The sequence below is a fragment of the Carassius carassius genome, chromosome 23 (genome assembly GCF_963082965.1).
Source record: "Carassius carassius chromosome 23, fCarCar2.1, whole genome shotgun sequence".
NCBI lineage: Eukaryota > Metazoa > Chordata > Actinopteri > Cypriniformes > Cyprinidae > Carassius > Carassius carassius.
The window spans coordinates 315,546-330,000 of NC_081777.1; the positions used below are offsets into that span (position 1 = coordinate 315,546).

Sequence of the window (14,455 nt, forward strand, 5' to 3'; positions counted from 1 at the left end):
TAAATTATTATTTCTAAGATTTTTGATGGTTTAAATGGAAGATTAAACAAAAATACTTGGTCAAAAGTTTGAAAATGTGCATCCGATCTTTCTGATAGACAGTAAGGGACAGTGACTGACCTGCAGTGACTGTGGTCACACCATCCGTGTCCACGGCACATCTGAGGACACTGCTGTCCAATGTAAACGTCATCCAGAGCCCACTCGTCCTGCTCCTGATAGTAATTCTGGATCCATCGGAAGCGTGTCGCACTCGACCTACAGCCAGAAGACAGTATGAAACCAGAAAACACTGCAAATGCATAGCAGTCGATGAAGATGAATGAACACTGGTAAAATACAACCATTTCCACCCTAAAATCAGAAATACTGCCATAAATATGAGCAAAACAGGTCATGGGAAAATGCCTTTGGTGTTTATCATCTTGAAAATTTGCCATGTGATGTTTGACACTTTAAACATCTCTTTATGGAAGTAGTATTCTTGTTATAAAAGGAGTCAAATGTATACATATTCACCAGGTTTTGTACGGCAGTGGAAGTGTGATGCGTCTCCAGTCTGTGAACTCCGACGGATGGTAGACGCTGGACGCAGTGAACTCAGAGCAGCTCGGCATGCCGGGGAGACAGGCCTATTACCCACAAACCACCAGAAACAGCAGTTAACCTCACAGTGGAGACCAGAGGAATTACAGCACAGGGAATCATCTATAATCGGACTGCATGTACAGTGCTTTAGATTGCTTCTACAATCCTTAAAAAAAGTGCTGAGGAGACCCAGAGGTCAGATGGTGATACTGTCAGACCTTGAATGTGTACCGTGGTACTCCATCATTAGCATACTCCAAAAACACGGTAACACTTTGGTGCATTTACTGTAGGTACGTTACTCTTGGTGAAAACAAGAGGCATTAGAGAATATTTTAGTTTTCTCACCTCTTTCACAAGATGCCAAGTCAAGCCGTGATTGGTGGAGAACTCGAGCCGGACCTGAGTGTCAATGTGAGGAGAAGGTTTGCGTCCGCAGCCCATGACCAGAGAGAACTGGATCATGTAGGATGCACCGATCTGCATGGATTGTGTTTCCACATAGCGGATACTGGAGGCCGAGTCATGATCGCCTGAAAAACTGACCAGATATTTACAACATTGTGGTTTACACTTTCATTTCAGACGGCGCCTGAAAATGAACTTCAGGCTGTGAAACAGAGCTCTTTTTGTGCTTTTTTTGTTCTTGGAGAGCTGGTGTCAAGTGAGACTGTAGTTGGGTGGGTTATGACATCTGAGCTCATCAATATTAATTTTTATTGTACATTAAAAGGTCATTCAGTTTCATTAGAGTAGCTTTTATAGTATGGATTAGATGTTCTCCAAATCCTTAAATCCCAGAAAAAATCATGAAAGGAGTGAAGCACAAATGCAGTGATGTTCAACCGATCAATAGGTTAGGGTCTGTTAATTATTGTTCAAATGGTTAACTTCTTTAAGCATCATAAACATAAAGCATCAAAAAGTGACTTTCCAGCAACTCCCTGTTTAAGCTCAAAAAACTCGTCACCAGTTACTTTCAACCACTGTAAGGACAGACACCATGATATAGTTCTTCTGTCTCTGCACTTACATGTCAGTAATGCCTATATTTCACACTGCTGATTGAAGTCTTAACTAATAATGAATGGTACTGTGTTGAACATGAGGCATGTACCTGAGGGTCCAGTCGTGTTGGCAGTAGGGCTGCACGTTCCCCAGATAGAAGCCTAGGCTCTGAGTCACGTCTAACACGTTACTGAAGTCCAGGCTGATGATGTTGAAGAGGACAGAGGTCATGCTGATCTCATCCAGAGCCCAGACGTCCTGCCCGCGGCCCGAGTGGTACGGCTGCCACCAGCGGAACTGGACCCCAAACTTACGGGCCCCAGGAGGAAGCTCCACAGAAACAATCCTAGAAAGAGTCAATTCAATCTAACCATCAACAATAACAGACAAGATGATCACACAACATATATTACATGACAACACTAAAAAATTAAACATTTAGTAAATCCCATCATCTGGCCGCTTTAACTTATGTGCTTGACACTCTGCAGAAGAAGATATGCCATGCTGCTCCACATGACCGCAGTAAAGTCCAGCAGTTGTGTGTGTGTTCAGGATGATGTACCTGGGCTCATGGAAGCCCTGATAAGCGTAATGCTGCAGCAGCGTCCAGGTGATGCCGTTATCAGAAGAGTAATGCAGCAGCACTCCTTCACCCGGCTGGTCTGGAGCGGGACAGGAGCTCGACGTGCTGCGACTGCCCAGCCTCAGCGTGAACTGAAGATACCTGCAGGAGAGAAAGAAGTGCTAACCGTAGCAATAAAAGTATACTAAAGAATGTTTTATTAAGAATGTAGAAATGCCTGTAGCTCTGTGTGAGAGGTTTCGGGCTAGGGTTAGGGTAAGGGGACCGAAAATACAGTATGTACAGTAAAAACACCATATGGAGAGTCCCCATAAAACATAAAAACATGTGTGTGTGTGTGTGTGTGTGTGTGTACCTGGCTTGTGAACTGTCCAGGGGGGTCGTAACAATGTGTCTTCTACTGTCCTTGTTGAAGACCAGGGCTTTTCCACTGGCCAAAACCCCACAGGCAAAGCTGACCTCTGCCCCACGCAGTGAGGAGAAGCTGTGATATGATGAAAGCCTCACGCTGGAGAAACTCTCGGACAGAAACGCAGGAAAGGTCTGAGACGCCAGCTCACATGCCGGACCACTGAAACCAGGGTCACACCTAAAGAAATATGAAAAGAAAAGACACATTTTCCAGAACCAGTAAGATGTTGCTGTTTTCCCAGTGTAAAGAGTGTTTTGTTGCAGTTCTGACTGAAAGACATTCATACTTGCAGCCCGTGCGTGAACAGTGTCCTCTACCAGAGCAGAAACGTAAACAGGATGGCCCAACATAAACTAGAACACACAAAAACAACCAAATCATCATTATCATCCCTTATCATGATTTATCTGCTGATCGTGCTCCGTGGGTTTGACTATAATGTGTTAACTTCTATCAGTAAATATGACCTGTATGTTGAATAAATGGCTCTTACCGTTGTCAATCGCCCACATGATGCTGCTTCCCACAGCAGTCTGTCTCCAGCGGAAGCGAGTGCTGTCTGTGAGCGCGGCGTTGGGCAGAGGAATCGTGATCCTCGTCCAACTACAGGAATACAGAGAATGAACCACACTGTTAATGGAACAGACAACACAGATTTATGAAAGCATCTGACAGATGCAGTGACTGACCCGCTGTAGTTCTCTGAAGAGTAGATGCTACTGTGAGGCAGATGTGATCCGGTACAGAGTTCAGGAAGACACTCGGTGTGCAGGAGAGACCAAGAGCGACCGTGATTGTTTGAGAACTCCAGTTTGACGCTGTGAGATTCACATATGCAGGAACAGAAGAAGAGGAGACAACAATCTGGGATATTGATCTGGTCAGTTTAGTAGCAGAGAGGGTTATTAACCAGTTTCAGCAGCTTTAGTGTTAATTAAATTAACAACAGGTACACTAGATGGGCAACAATGAGATGACCCCCAAAACAGGAATGTTTTACAGGTGAAAGTCAATGGGTTTTTTTTCCTACTCATTTTTTTTTAACTGTTTTTCACTTGTTTTGCATTTGGCTAAGGTCAGTGTAACTACTGGCAGCATGAGGGGATACCTGGACCCTACAGAGGATGCACAGGAAGTCCAACTACTTCAGGATGGCACATTAATACATGCCATTTCTAGAAGGTTTGCTGTGTCTCCCAGCACAGTCTGAAGAGCATGGAAGAGATTCCTGGAGGCAGGCAGTTAATCTAGGCGAGCTGACCATAGAAGGCCCTTAACCCATCAGCAGGACCGGTATCTGTTCCTTTGTGCAAGGACGAATAGTATGAACACTACCAGAGCCCTACAAAAGGACTTCCAGCAGGCCACTGGTGTTAATTTCCCTGACCAAACAATCAGAAACAGACTTCATGAGGGTGGCCTGAGGGCCCTATGTCCTTTAGTGGGCCCTGTTCTGGGCCCTGGAAGGAAATACCCCAGGACACCATTCGTCGTCTCATTAGGAGCATGTCACAACATTATCAGACATGCATACAAACACGCGGGGGCCATACAAAAGTTTCTGCAATGAAATTTCAGCAAAATGGCTTTGAATTCAGCCCTCTGTAGGTTGATCATTTTCATTTCCATCAAACGATGTGGAATCCCTTCATGCCCAACCATTACCCATTCCATATTAATATAGATTTCCAGCGTGATATTTTTCCCCATTGAGATCTGATGTGTTTTCAAAGAGTACCTTTAAATATTCTGAGCAGTCTACTATTACTTCTACAAACAAGCACAAAGATACACAGACTACAACTTCTACCATTCCTGCTGTTCTTGTGGTAATAGAAAGTCTATTCTATTCTGTTCTATTCTATTCTATAGGAATCATTTGACTTTCCCCAAATATAATTGCAAACCCAAAAGATGATGTTTTGAAAGCTCAGTGTTGTTTTGTCCATTGTTGTTTGGACCCCAGTATTGTTCAAAATGTCTTTATTTATGAGCAACAGATGAAAGATATGGAAGCATATGGATAGCATTATTCAATTTGGGATGTAATATTCAAAATGACAATGCAATATGTAAAATAACAATGCATTTCTGTATTTACATTTACATTTTCCAATACATTTGTGCAACGTTTGGTGCAAAATGAAAATTAAATTACATTATTTTAATTTGCCATTTCATACACCAGTTTTAATATGTAAAATGAATACTAATTTTAACGCTTTATAAGTTGCAAAATTAAAATGAAAATGTATTACAGAAATGATTAGATATGTCTAACATGTTCAAGCAAAAACTGTGGCAAAATGATCATTTAAATGCTATTTCTCTTAAATGCATTAACACTCACAGTCAAGACACTTACGATAGCATTTTCATTCAGTGTCCCGCAATGAATGTAGCAAAATTCAGCCGATCACGTGTCCGCCCCCCCGCGCCATGTCAATCACTGCGTGAACAAGGCATGGCTTGCAGAAGGTCAGAGACTCAAATCTCAAGAAGAGGATTCAAGTGAGAGAACATGGACAACACCGTTGGTCCGTGTACGTTTTGATCATTTCGGTTTATGGCTTCAATATTTCATTCACACTTGTGGACAGAGCTGAAACGCTGCTTTCATCTGATTGGTACATCTGATTCAATTATTATGCTAATTAACAGTGAGTGTAGTTTCATACATTACAGTGCTTCACTCGCACTGACTCTTATTCTGCCTGAAAGAATGAAAAGACCGAGCTGAAGCTGGAGCGATTCGACCAATCAGATGAAAGCAGCGTTTCAGCTCCGCCCACAAGTGCGAATGAAATATTGAAGCCATAAACCGAAATGATCAAAACGTACACGGACCAACGGTCTTTTCCATGTTCTCTCACTTGAATCCTCTTCTTGAGATTTGAGTCTCTGACCTTCTGCAAGCCATGCCTTGTTCACGCAGTGATTGACATGGCGCGGGGGGGCGGACACGTGATCGGCTGAATTTTGCTACATTCATTGCGGGACACTGAATGAAAATGCTATCGTAAGTGTCTTGACTGTGAGTGTTAATGCATTTAAGAGAAATAGCATTTAAATGATCATTTTGCCACAGTTTTTGCTTGAACATGTTAGACATATCTAATCATTTCTGTAATACATTTTCATTTTCATTTTGCAACTTATAAAGCGTTAAAATTAGTATTCATTTTACATATTAAAACTGGTGTATGAAATGGCAAATTAAAATAATGTAATTTAATTTTCATTTTGCACCAAACGTTGCACAAATGTATTGGAAAATGTAAATGTAAATACAGAAATGCATTGCCATTTTACATATTGCATTGTCATTTTGCATATTACATTCCAAATTGAATAATGCTACCCATATGCTTCCATAGAAAGAAGCCATGCAGGTTTGAATGACATGAGGGTGAGTAAGTAATGATTTTTGGGTTAAAATTGTTTTATGATCTAGTCACCTGTTGGCTGGCTGATAGGCTCCACACCCGAGGTTGATTGAGAACTGCACCAGGTGAGTGTTTGCTCCAGGTAGCACCGGCAGCAGCTGCAGGAAGTCCACAGCCCAAACGTGACGGTTTGCTCCACCATGAAACTTCTGTTCTAGACAAAACTGAGTGACTGGAGTCTGAAGTTCTGTGGGCAAACCAACTGAGACAACTGTAGGAGTCTGGAAGAGAGATCCATGAGAAATCAAGGTGTATACAGATGGAAACATGACACAGTAAATCACAAAGGAAATAAGATAAATAGTTGAATGATAGATTCTGTACAGAGCATGTCAACTGTTTAAAATGATTATGTAACCCTAAATCTATCAGAGTATATACATACTATACTGACTATATATATACTGTATTAGGTTTCTACCCTGTAGGCTGAGTATGGAAGTATGTCCAGAAGCACATGATCTTTACTGCCCTCTGAACGACCAAACAGGACCACATTATTTTTTTTGGATTCTCCAGGATCGCAGTCTCCACCCCCTGCATCGAACACAGAGATCAGACACTGAAACACAGGGATCAGACACTGAACACAGAGATATCAGACAGTGAAAACACAGAAATCAGACACTGAACACAGAGAGATCAGATACTGAACACACAGGGATCAGACACTGAGAACACATAGATCAGACACTTAACATAGAAATCATACACTGAAAACACAGATCAGACACTAAACAAAGAGATCAGATACTAAAAACAGAGATCAGACACTGAACACACAGAGATCAGTAACTGAACACACAAATATCAATGAGCACACACAGGTGAGACACCGAGCACACAAAGATTAGTCACTGAAAACACATAGATCAGACACTGAAAACAGAGATCAGACACTGAAGACACATAGATCAGACAATAAACACAAAGAGATCAGACACTGAAAATACAGAGATCAGACAATGAACACAAAGCGATCAGACACCGGACACAGAGATCAGACACTGAACACACAGAGATCAGACACCGGACACAGAGATCAGACACTGAACACACAGACATCAGACACTGAACACACAGAGGTCATACACTGAACACACAGAGATCAGACACTGAACACACAGAGATCAGACACTGAACACACAGAGATCAGACACTGAACACACAGAGATCAGACACTGAACACAGAGAGATCAGACACTGAACACACAGAGATCAGACACTGAACACAGAGATCAGACACTGAACACATGGAATCAAACACTGAACACAGAGATCAAACATTGAACATAGAGAGATCAGACAATGAACACCAAGGGATCAGACACTGAACACAGAGATCAGACACTGAAAACAGAGATCAGACACTGAAGACACATAGATCAGACAATAAACACAAAGAGATCAGACACTGAAAATACAGAGATCAGACAATGAACACAAAGCGATCAGACACCGGACACAGAGATCAGACACTGAACACACAGAGATCAAACACTGAAAACACACAGAGATCAGACACTGAACACACAGAGATCAGACACTGAACACACAGAGGTCATACACTGAACACACAGAGATCAGACACTGAACACACAGAGATCAGACACTGAACACACAGAGATCAAACACTGAAAACACACAGAGATCAGACACTGAACACACAGAGATCAGACACTGAACACAGAGAGATCAGACACTGAACACACAGAGATCAGACACTGAACACAGAGATCAGACACTGAACACATGGAATCAAACACTGAACACAGAGATCAAACATTGAACATAGAGAGATCAGACAATGAACACCAAGGGGTCAGACACTGAACACAGAGATCAGACACTGAAAACAGAGATCAGACACTGAAGACACATAGATCAGACAATAAACACAAAGAGATCAGACACTGAAAATACAGAGATCAGACAATGAACACAAAGCGATCAGACACCGGACACAGAGATCAGACACTGAACACACAGAGATCAAACACTGAAAACACACAGAGATCAGACACTGAACACACAGAGATCAGACACTGAACACACAGAGGTCATACACTGAACACACAGAGATCAGACACTGAACACACAGAGATCAGACACTGAAAACACAGAGATCAAACACTGAAAACACACAGAGATCAGACACTGAACACAGAGAGATCAGACACTGAACACACAGAGATCAGACACTGAACACAGAGATCAGACACTGAACACATGGAATCAAACACTGAACACAGAGATCAAACATTGAACATAGAGAGATCAGACAATGAACACCAAGGGATCAGACACTGAACACAGAGATCAGACACTGAAAACACACAGAGATCAGACACTGAACACAGAGATCAAACACTGAAAACACACAGAGATCAGACACTGAACACACAGAGATCAGACACTGATCACAGATGTCAGACACTGAACACAGAGATCAAACACTGAAAACACACAGAGATCAGACACTGATAACACAGAGATCAGACACTGAACACACAGAGATCAGACACTGAACACACAGAGATCATACACTGAACACACAGAGGTCATACACTGAACACACAGAGATCAGACACTGAACACACAGAGGTCATACACTGAAGACACAGAGATCATACACTGAACACACAGAGATCAGACACTGAACACACAGAGGTCATACACTGAAGACACAGAGATCAGACACTGAAGACAGAGATCAGACTCTAAACATACAGGGATCAGACAATGAACACAGATAACAGACACTGAACACATAGATCAAACACTGAAAACACAAAGAGATCAGACATTGAACACAGAAATCAGAAAATGAACACAAATATCAGACAGTGAACACAAAGGGATCAGACACTGAACACAGAGATCAGACACTAAACATACAGGGATCAGACAATGAACACAGATAACGGAAACTGAACACAGAGATCAAACACTGAAAACACACAGAGATCAAACACTGAAAACACACGGAGATCAGACATTGAACAGAGAGAACAAACATTGAACATAGAGCGATCAGACACTGAACACACAGAGATCAGACACTGAACACAGAGATCAGACACTGAACACATGGAATCAAACACTGAACACAGAGATCAAACATTGAACACAGAGAGATCAGACAATGAACACCAAGGGATCAGACACTGAACACAGAGATCAGACACTGAAGACAGAGATCAGAAACTGAACACAGAGATCAAACACTGAAAACACACAGAGATCAGACACTGATCACAGAGGTCAGACACTGAACACAGAGATCAAACACTGAAAACACACAGAGATCAGACACTGATCACAGAGGTCAGACACTGAAGACAGAGATCAGACACTGAACACAGAGATCAAACACGGAAAACACACAGAGACCAGACACTGAACACACAGAGATCAGACACTGCACACACAGAGATCAAACACTGAAAACACACAGAGATCAGACACTGAACACACAGAGATCAGACAATGAACACACAGAGATCAGACACTGCACACACAGAGATCAAACATGGAAAACACACAGAGATCAGACACTGAACACACAGAGATCAGACACTGCACACACACAGAGATCAGACACTGAACACACAGAGATCAGACACTGAACACACAGAGATCAGACACTGAACACACAGAGATCAGACACTGAACACACAGAGAACAGACACTGAACACACAGAGATCAGACACTGAACACACAGAGGTCATACACTGAACACACAGAGATCAGACACTGAACACACATAGGTCATAGACTGAACACACAGAGATCAGACACTGAACACAGAGATCAAACACTGAAAACACAGAGATCAGACACTGAACACACAGAGATTAGACACTGAACACACAGAGATCAGACACTGAACACAGAGATCAAACACTGAAAACACACGGAGATCAGACACTGAACACACAGAGATCAGACACTGAACACACAGAGATCAGACACTGAACACACAGAGGTCATAGACTGAACACACAGAGATCAGACACTGAACACACAGAGGTCATAGACTGAACACACAGAGATCAGACACTGAACACACAGAGGTCATACACTGAACACACAGAGATCAGACACTGAACACACAGAGATCAGACACTGAACACACAGAGATCAGACACTGAACACACAGAGGTCATACACTGAACACACAGAGATCAGACACTGAACACATAGAGATCAGACACTAAACACAGATCAGACACTGAACACACAGAGATCAGACACTGAACACACAGAGATCAGACACTGAACACACAGAGATCAGACACTGAACACACAGAGATCAGACACTGAACACACAGAGGTCATACACTGAACACACAGAGATCAGACACTGAACACACAGAGGTCATACACTGAACACACAGAGGTCATACACTGAACACACAGAGATCAGACACTGAACACAGATCAGACACTGAACACACAGAGATCAGACACTGAACACACAGAGGTCATACACTGAACACACAGAGATCAGACACTGAACACACAGAGATCAGACACTGAACACACAGAGGTCATACAATGAACACACAGAGGTCATACACTGAACACACAGAGATCAGACACTGAACACACAGAGATCAGACACTGAACACACAGAGATCAGACACTGAACACACAGAGATCAGACACTGAACACACAGAGATCAGACACTGAACACACAGAGGTCATACACTGAACACACAGAGATCAGACACTGAACACACAGAGGTCATACACTGAACACACAGAGATCAGACACTGAACACAGATCAGACACTGAACACACAGAGATCAGACACTGAACACACAGAGGTCATACACTGAACACACAGAGATCAGACACTGAACACACAGAGGTCATACACTGAACACACAGAGGTCATACACTGAACACACAGAGATCAGACACTGAACACAGATCAGACACTGAACACACAGAGATCAGACACTGAACACACAGAGGTCATACACTGAACACACAGAGATCAGACACTGAACACACAGAGGTCATACACTGAACACACAGAGGTCATACACTGAACACACAGAGATCAGACACTGAACACACAGAGATCAGACACTGAACACACAGAGATCAGACACTGAACACACAGAGGTCATACACTGAACACACAGAGATCAGACACTGAACACACAGAGATCAGACACTGAACACACAGAGATCAGACACTGAACACACAGAGATCAGACACTGAACACACAGATCAGACACTGAACACACAGAGATCAGACACTGAACACACACAGATCAGACACTGAACACACAGAGGTCATACACTGAACACACAGAGATCAGACACTGAACACACAGAGATCAGACACTGAACACACAGAGGTCATTCACTGAACACACAGATTAGACACTGAACACATAGAGATCAGACACTGAACACACAGAGATCAAACATTGAACACAGAGAGATCAGACATTGAACACACAGAGATCAGACACTGAACACATGGAATCAAACACTGAACAAACATAGATCAAACATTGAACACAGAGAGATCAGACAATGAACACCAAGGGATCAGACACTGAACACAGAGATCAGACACTGAACACAAAGGGATCAGACAGTGAACACACCTCAGTATCAACATGATGTGCATGTACAAGTGTAAATCATACCCATGGTGAAGTGGAAGCGCAGGTTTCCGTAGGCGGTGGTGTTGATGTACGGTGTGCACACCTTCCTCTGTCCATCTTTGAGAAAGACGAGTGCAGATCCAGACTCCACCTCTCCACACTGAACTCCATTCACCGCTCCATCAACCTCCCATCTACAGGTCACACACAGCGCTTACTATCACACCCACCTACATATAATACTCTTTTCTTCAAGAAACTGTTGATAAACTGTTGCAACAGCAGCTGATACACTTGTCAGTAACCCAAATTTTTGCGTTTGGATATCAAATTTGTCTTGAGAGCTCCAAGATATCTAAACTGAAATATCAACATCACCAGTATGTTAGTCTACTGACTGACTTAACTACTGTTAAAATACTATTTCACAAAAGTAATCTACTAGCACGAATCCCAATCTTATCTGCTGGCAGTTGTAAGACGCACCCAGTCAGTGAACTCTCAAAGTCTTCCTCCCAGTAGCTGCGCCCCTCTTCACGGTGTAGGTCCACGTCTCGTGTGGAGGCAAAGGTGTACTCGAATCCCTCTCCGCCATGAAAGTACAAGGAGTTTCCCTCTGACTGACAAGCATGCTGTTGAATGAATCGAGAGGAAGCTTTACAGTGCTACAGATGATTCTGACAAAACTGAAATCTCCATGTTGCATGACTACAGAGCAGATGGAGAAGACATTAATGACAGCCTCTGCCTTGGGACATTTATGGGGAACAGACCTGTGTGCTAAGGTGGGCTGGGTAAACACATGCTAGGCTGCTGTAAGAAATTACCCTGTCAAAGCTGTGGCCTTGTGTTCTCAACCCATCATATTAGTGCTTTACCTTGTGACCTTAAACCATAACTCAACTCTGCAATGAAAGTGTTCATAAGCTATACCTCATGTAAAAGAAGTCTGCTTGATGGTACTGAATTTGTGCTTGTAGTACATATTTAAAAATTGTTAATATAATAACAATGAAATAAAAGACCGTTTAAGTGACTTGTAGATAAACACTTTAATGGCTGAAATTGTTAACACACTTGTCAAAATAAACATTTTATTTTAAAGTACATTTTAAACCATTATGTTTTAATCATCTTTTTGTCATATTTGTGTAATTAAATATATATTTAAATATGTCACTCAAATTTGAATAGAAATGAATTAAAGCATATATTAGTTTACCATAAATGCTTGTCAGCACATTCAGCAGTAACTTTAACCATACTTCAAAGACAGTATAAGTAATTATGAAATTACATATAAAGATAAAGAAGTCCTACTGAAGTGGGTCAAAAAAAACTAACTGCAATTTAATTGTCACATCTATGATCTGTTTTGGTTTAGTTTTCTGTTTCCTTGCTCCTGCTATGTTTGTTTCCATGGTTTTTGATTCATTAGCTCCAGACCCGTTTCACTTCTCCCAATTAAGTTTCTGTTACTTAAGTCTGTGTTCCCTTTAGATTCCTTTGTCTGCTTTCATATGGTTTTGTGTTTGGCTGTGCATATTCTCTCCTGTGGATTATTAAAAACACTCTTTGTTTATACTCCTTCATCGTGCACTTTGTTTTGCAAAACCTACACGTGACATTAATATAAATCAAGTCTATAATACATTTAGATTTTATTGCAGTTAAGATGCAATTAAGCAGTATATTATAGTATATTATGCATAGTACATTATTTTCATAATAAGCACTCGTTTTGAGCTGTTTCACGTTGGATGGTTTCTAGTTTGCTGGATGAGATTATTTAGTCATGTACCTTTACTGTGGCTCCGGGGAAGAAGAGCCAGTTGGCCGTGTCCAGAGGGTCCAGGCTGTCCTCCAGCAGCGGGGGCCGGTTGGCCGTGTTTAGCACCAGTATGTTATCGAGGCCCCAGCAGGACTCATAACCATCGGGCCCCACGGACGGCTCCTGACTCCAGCGCAGATGAATGGCCTCTCCTCTACAGCCTGGAGGCAATGGCAGGAGATGAACCACCGTGCTGCTGTTAGTGGGAGCCCTGCGAGACCAAATACTTCAGATAAAAACACTGGAGAACTGAACATCCAAGTGCTCAAGCTCAGTCAGACATATGTAACATTAAATTATGAGTTTTCATAGCACAAATCCATGCACTGCTCATGAAGTTTTTACATACAGTAATGGTAACAGTAATACTGTGAGTGTGTGGGAGCCATTTCCTAAAATAAAGTAAAACCTGATCTTTTCCAAGGTGATCCAGTCATCAGAGGAGTTCAGACCGCAGGAGATAATGATACTGGGATCTGAGTAACTGAACCGACAAGAACCAGATCCTGAACAACAAATGAACACAAGAACTACACACATTAGAATAGAGTTGACTTGGCTTAATAACTTCATTTATTAAGCCAACTTCATACAGAAAAATACATACAGTTAAATGTGATTTGCTAAGTATTTTGGTAAAAATATCTAAGCATTCTTAAATCAAGAAACATTCATTTGAGGTGCAAAATGACATAAGACTTGTTTTCTGACATGTACATTTGGACAAAAGTCATTTTGCATCTCAAATAAAATGATCTTGATGTAAGAATGCTATTTGATGATATTTGTACTGACAAAAATGCATAATTTTTTGCAAAGTGTTCAGCTGTAAGCCAGTCTGAGCTGAAGAATGGTGAGCTACAGTAACCGCAGGAGGACGGTGACACTCACCGAAGGCAAACTGCAGGACTGATGCTGTGCTCGTGTTCAGAGCCACTGTAGTCTGAAAG

General features: G+C 41.9%; 1 protein-coding gene across 3 annotated transcripts in view; it reads right to left on the reverse strand.

Moving 5' to 3' along the window:
* LOC132101176 (reelin-like) overlaps positions 1-14,455 on the reverse strand; it is a 121,627-nt gene that overhangs the window by 45,095 nt on the left and 62,077 nt on the right. For all 3 annotated transcript variants that reach the window (XM_059505888.1, XM_059505887.1, XM_059505886.1), the window contains exons 8-23: positions 14,397-14,448; positions 13,915-14,011; positions 13,476-13,716; positions 12,161-12,306; positions 11,717-11,868; positions 6,462-6,577; positions 6,053-6,261; positions 3,284-3,412; positions 3,088-3,197; positions 2,881-2,947; positions 2,538-2,771; positions 2,162-2,323; positions 1,706-1,942; positions 937-1,129; positions 520-632; positions 121-258 (exon numbers count right to left, since the gene is read on the reverse strand). In XM_059505888.1, coding sequence (XP_059361871.1) covers positions 121-258; positions 520-632; positions 937-1,129; positions 1,706-1,942; positions 2,162-2,323; positions 2,538-2,771; positions 2,881-2,947; positions 3,088-3,197; positions 3,284-3,412; positions 6,053-6,261; positions 6,462-6,577; positions 11,717-11,868; positions 12,161-12,306; positions 13,476-13,716; positions 13,915-14,011; positions 14,397-14,448 — 2,396 coding nt within the window. The remainder of the gene's footprint in view (positions 1-120; positions 259-519; positions 633-936; positions 1,130-1,705; positions 1,943-2,161; positions 2,324-2,537; positions 2,772-2,880; positions 2,948-3,087; positions 3,198-3,283; positions 3,413-6,052; positions 6,262-6,461; positions 6,578-11,716; positions 11,869-12,160; positions 12,307-13,475; positions 13,717-13,914; positions 14,012-14,396; positions 14,449-14,455) is intronic.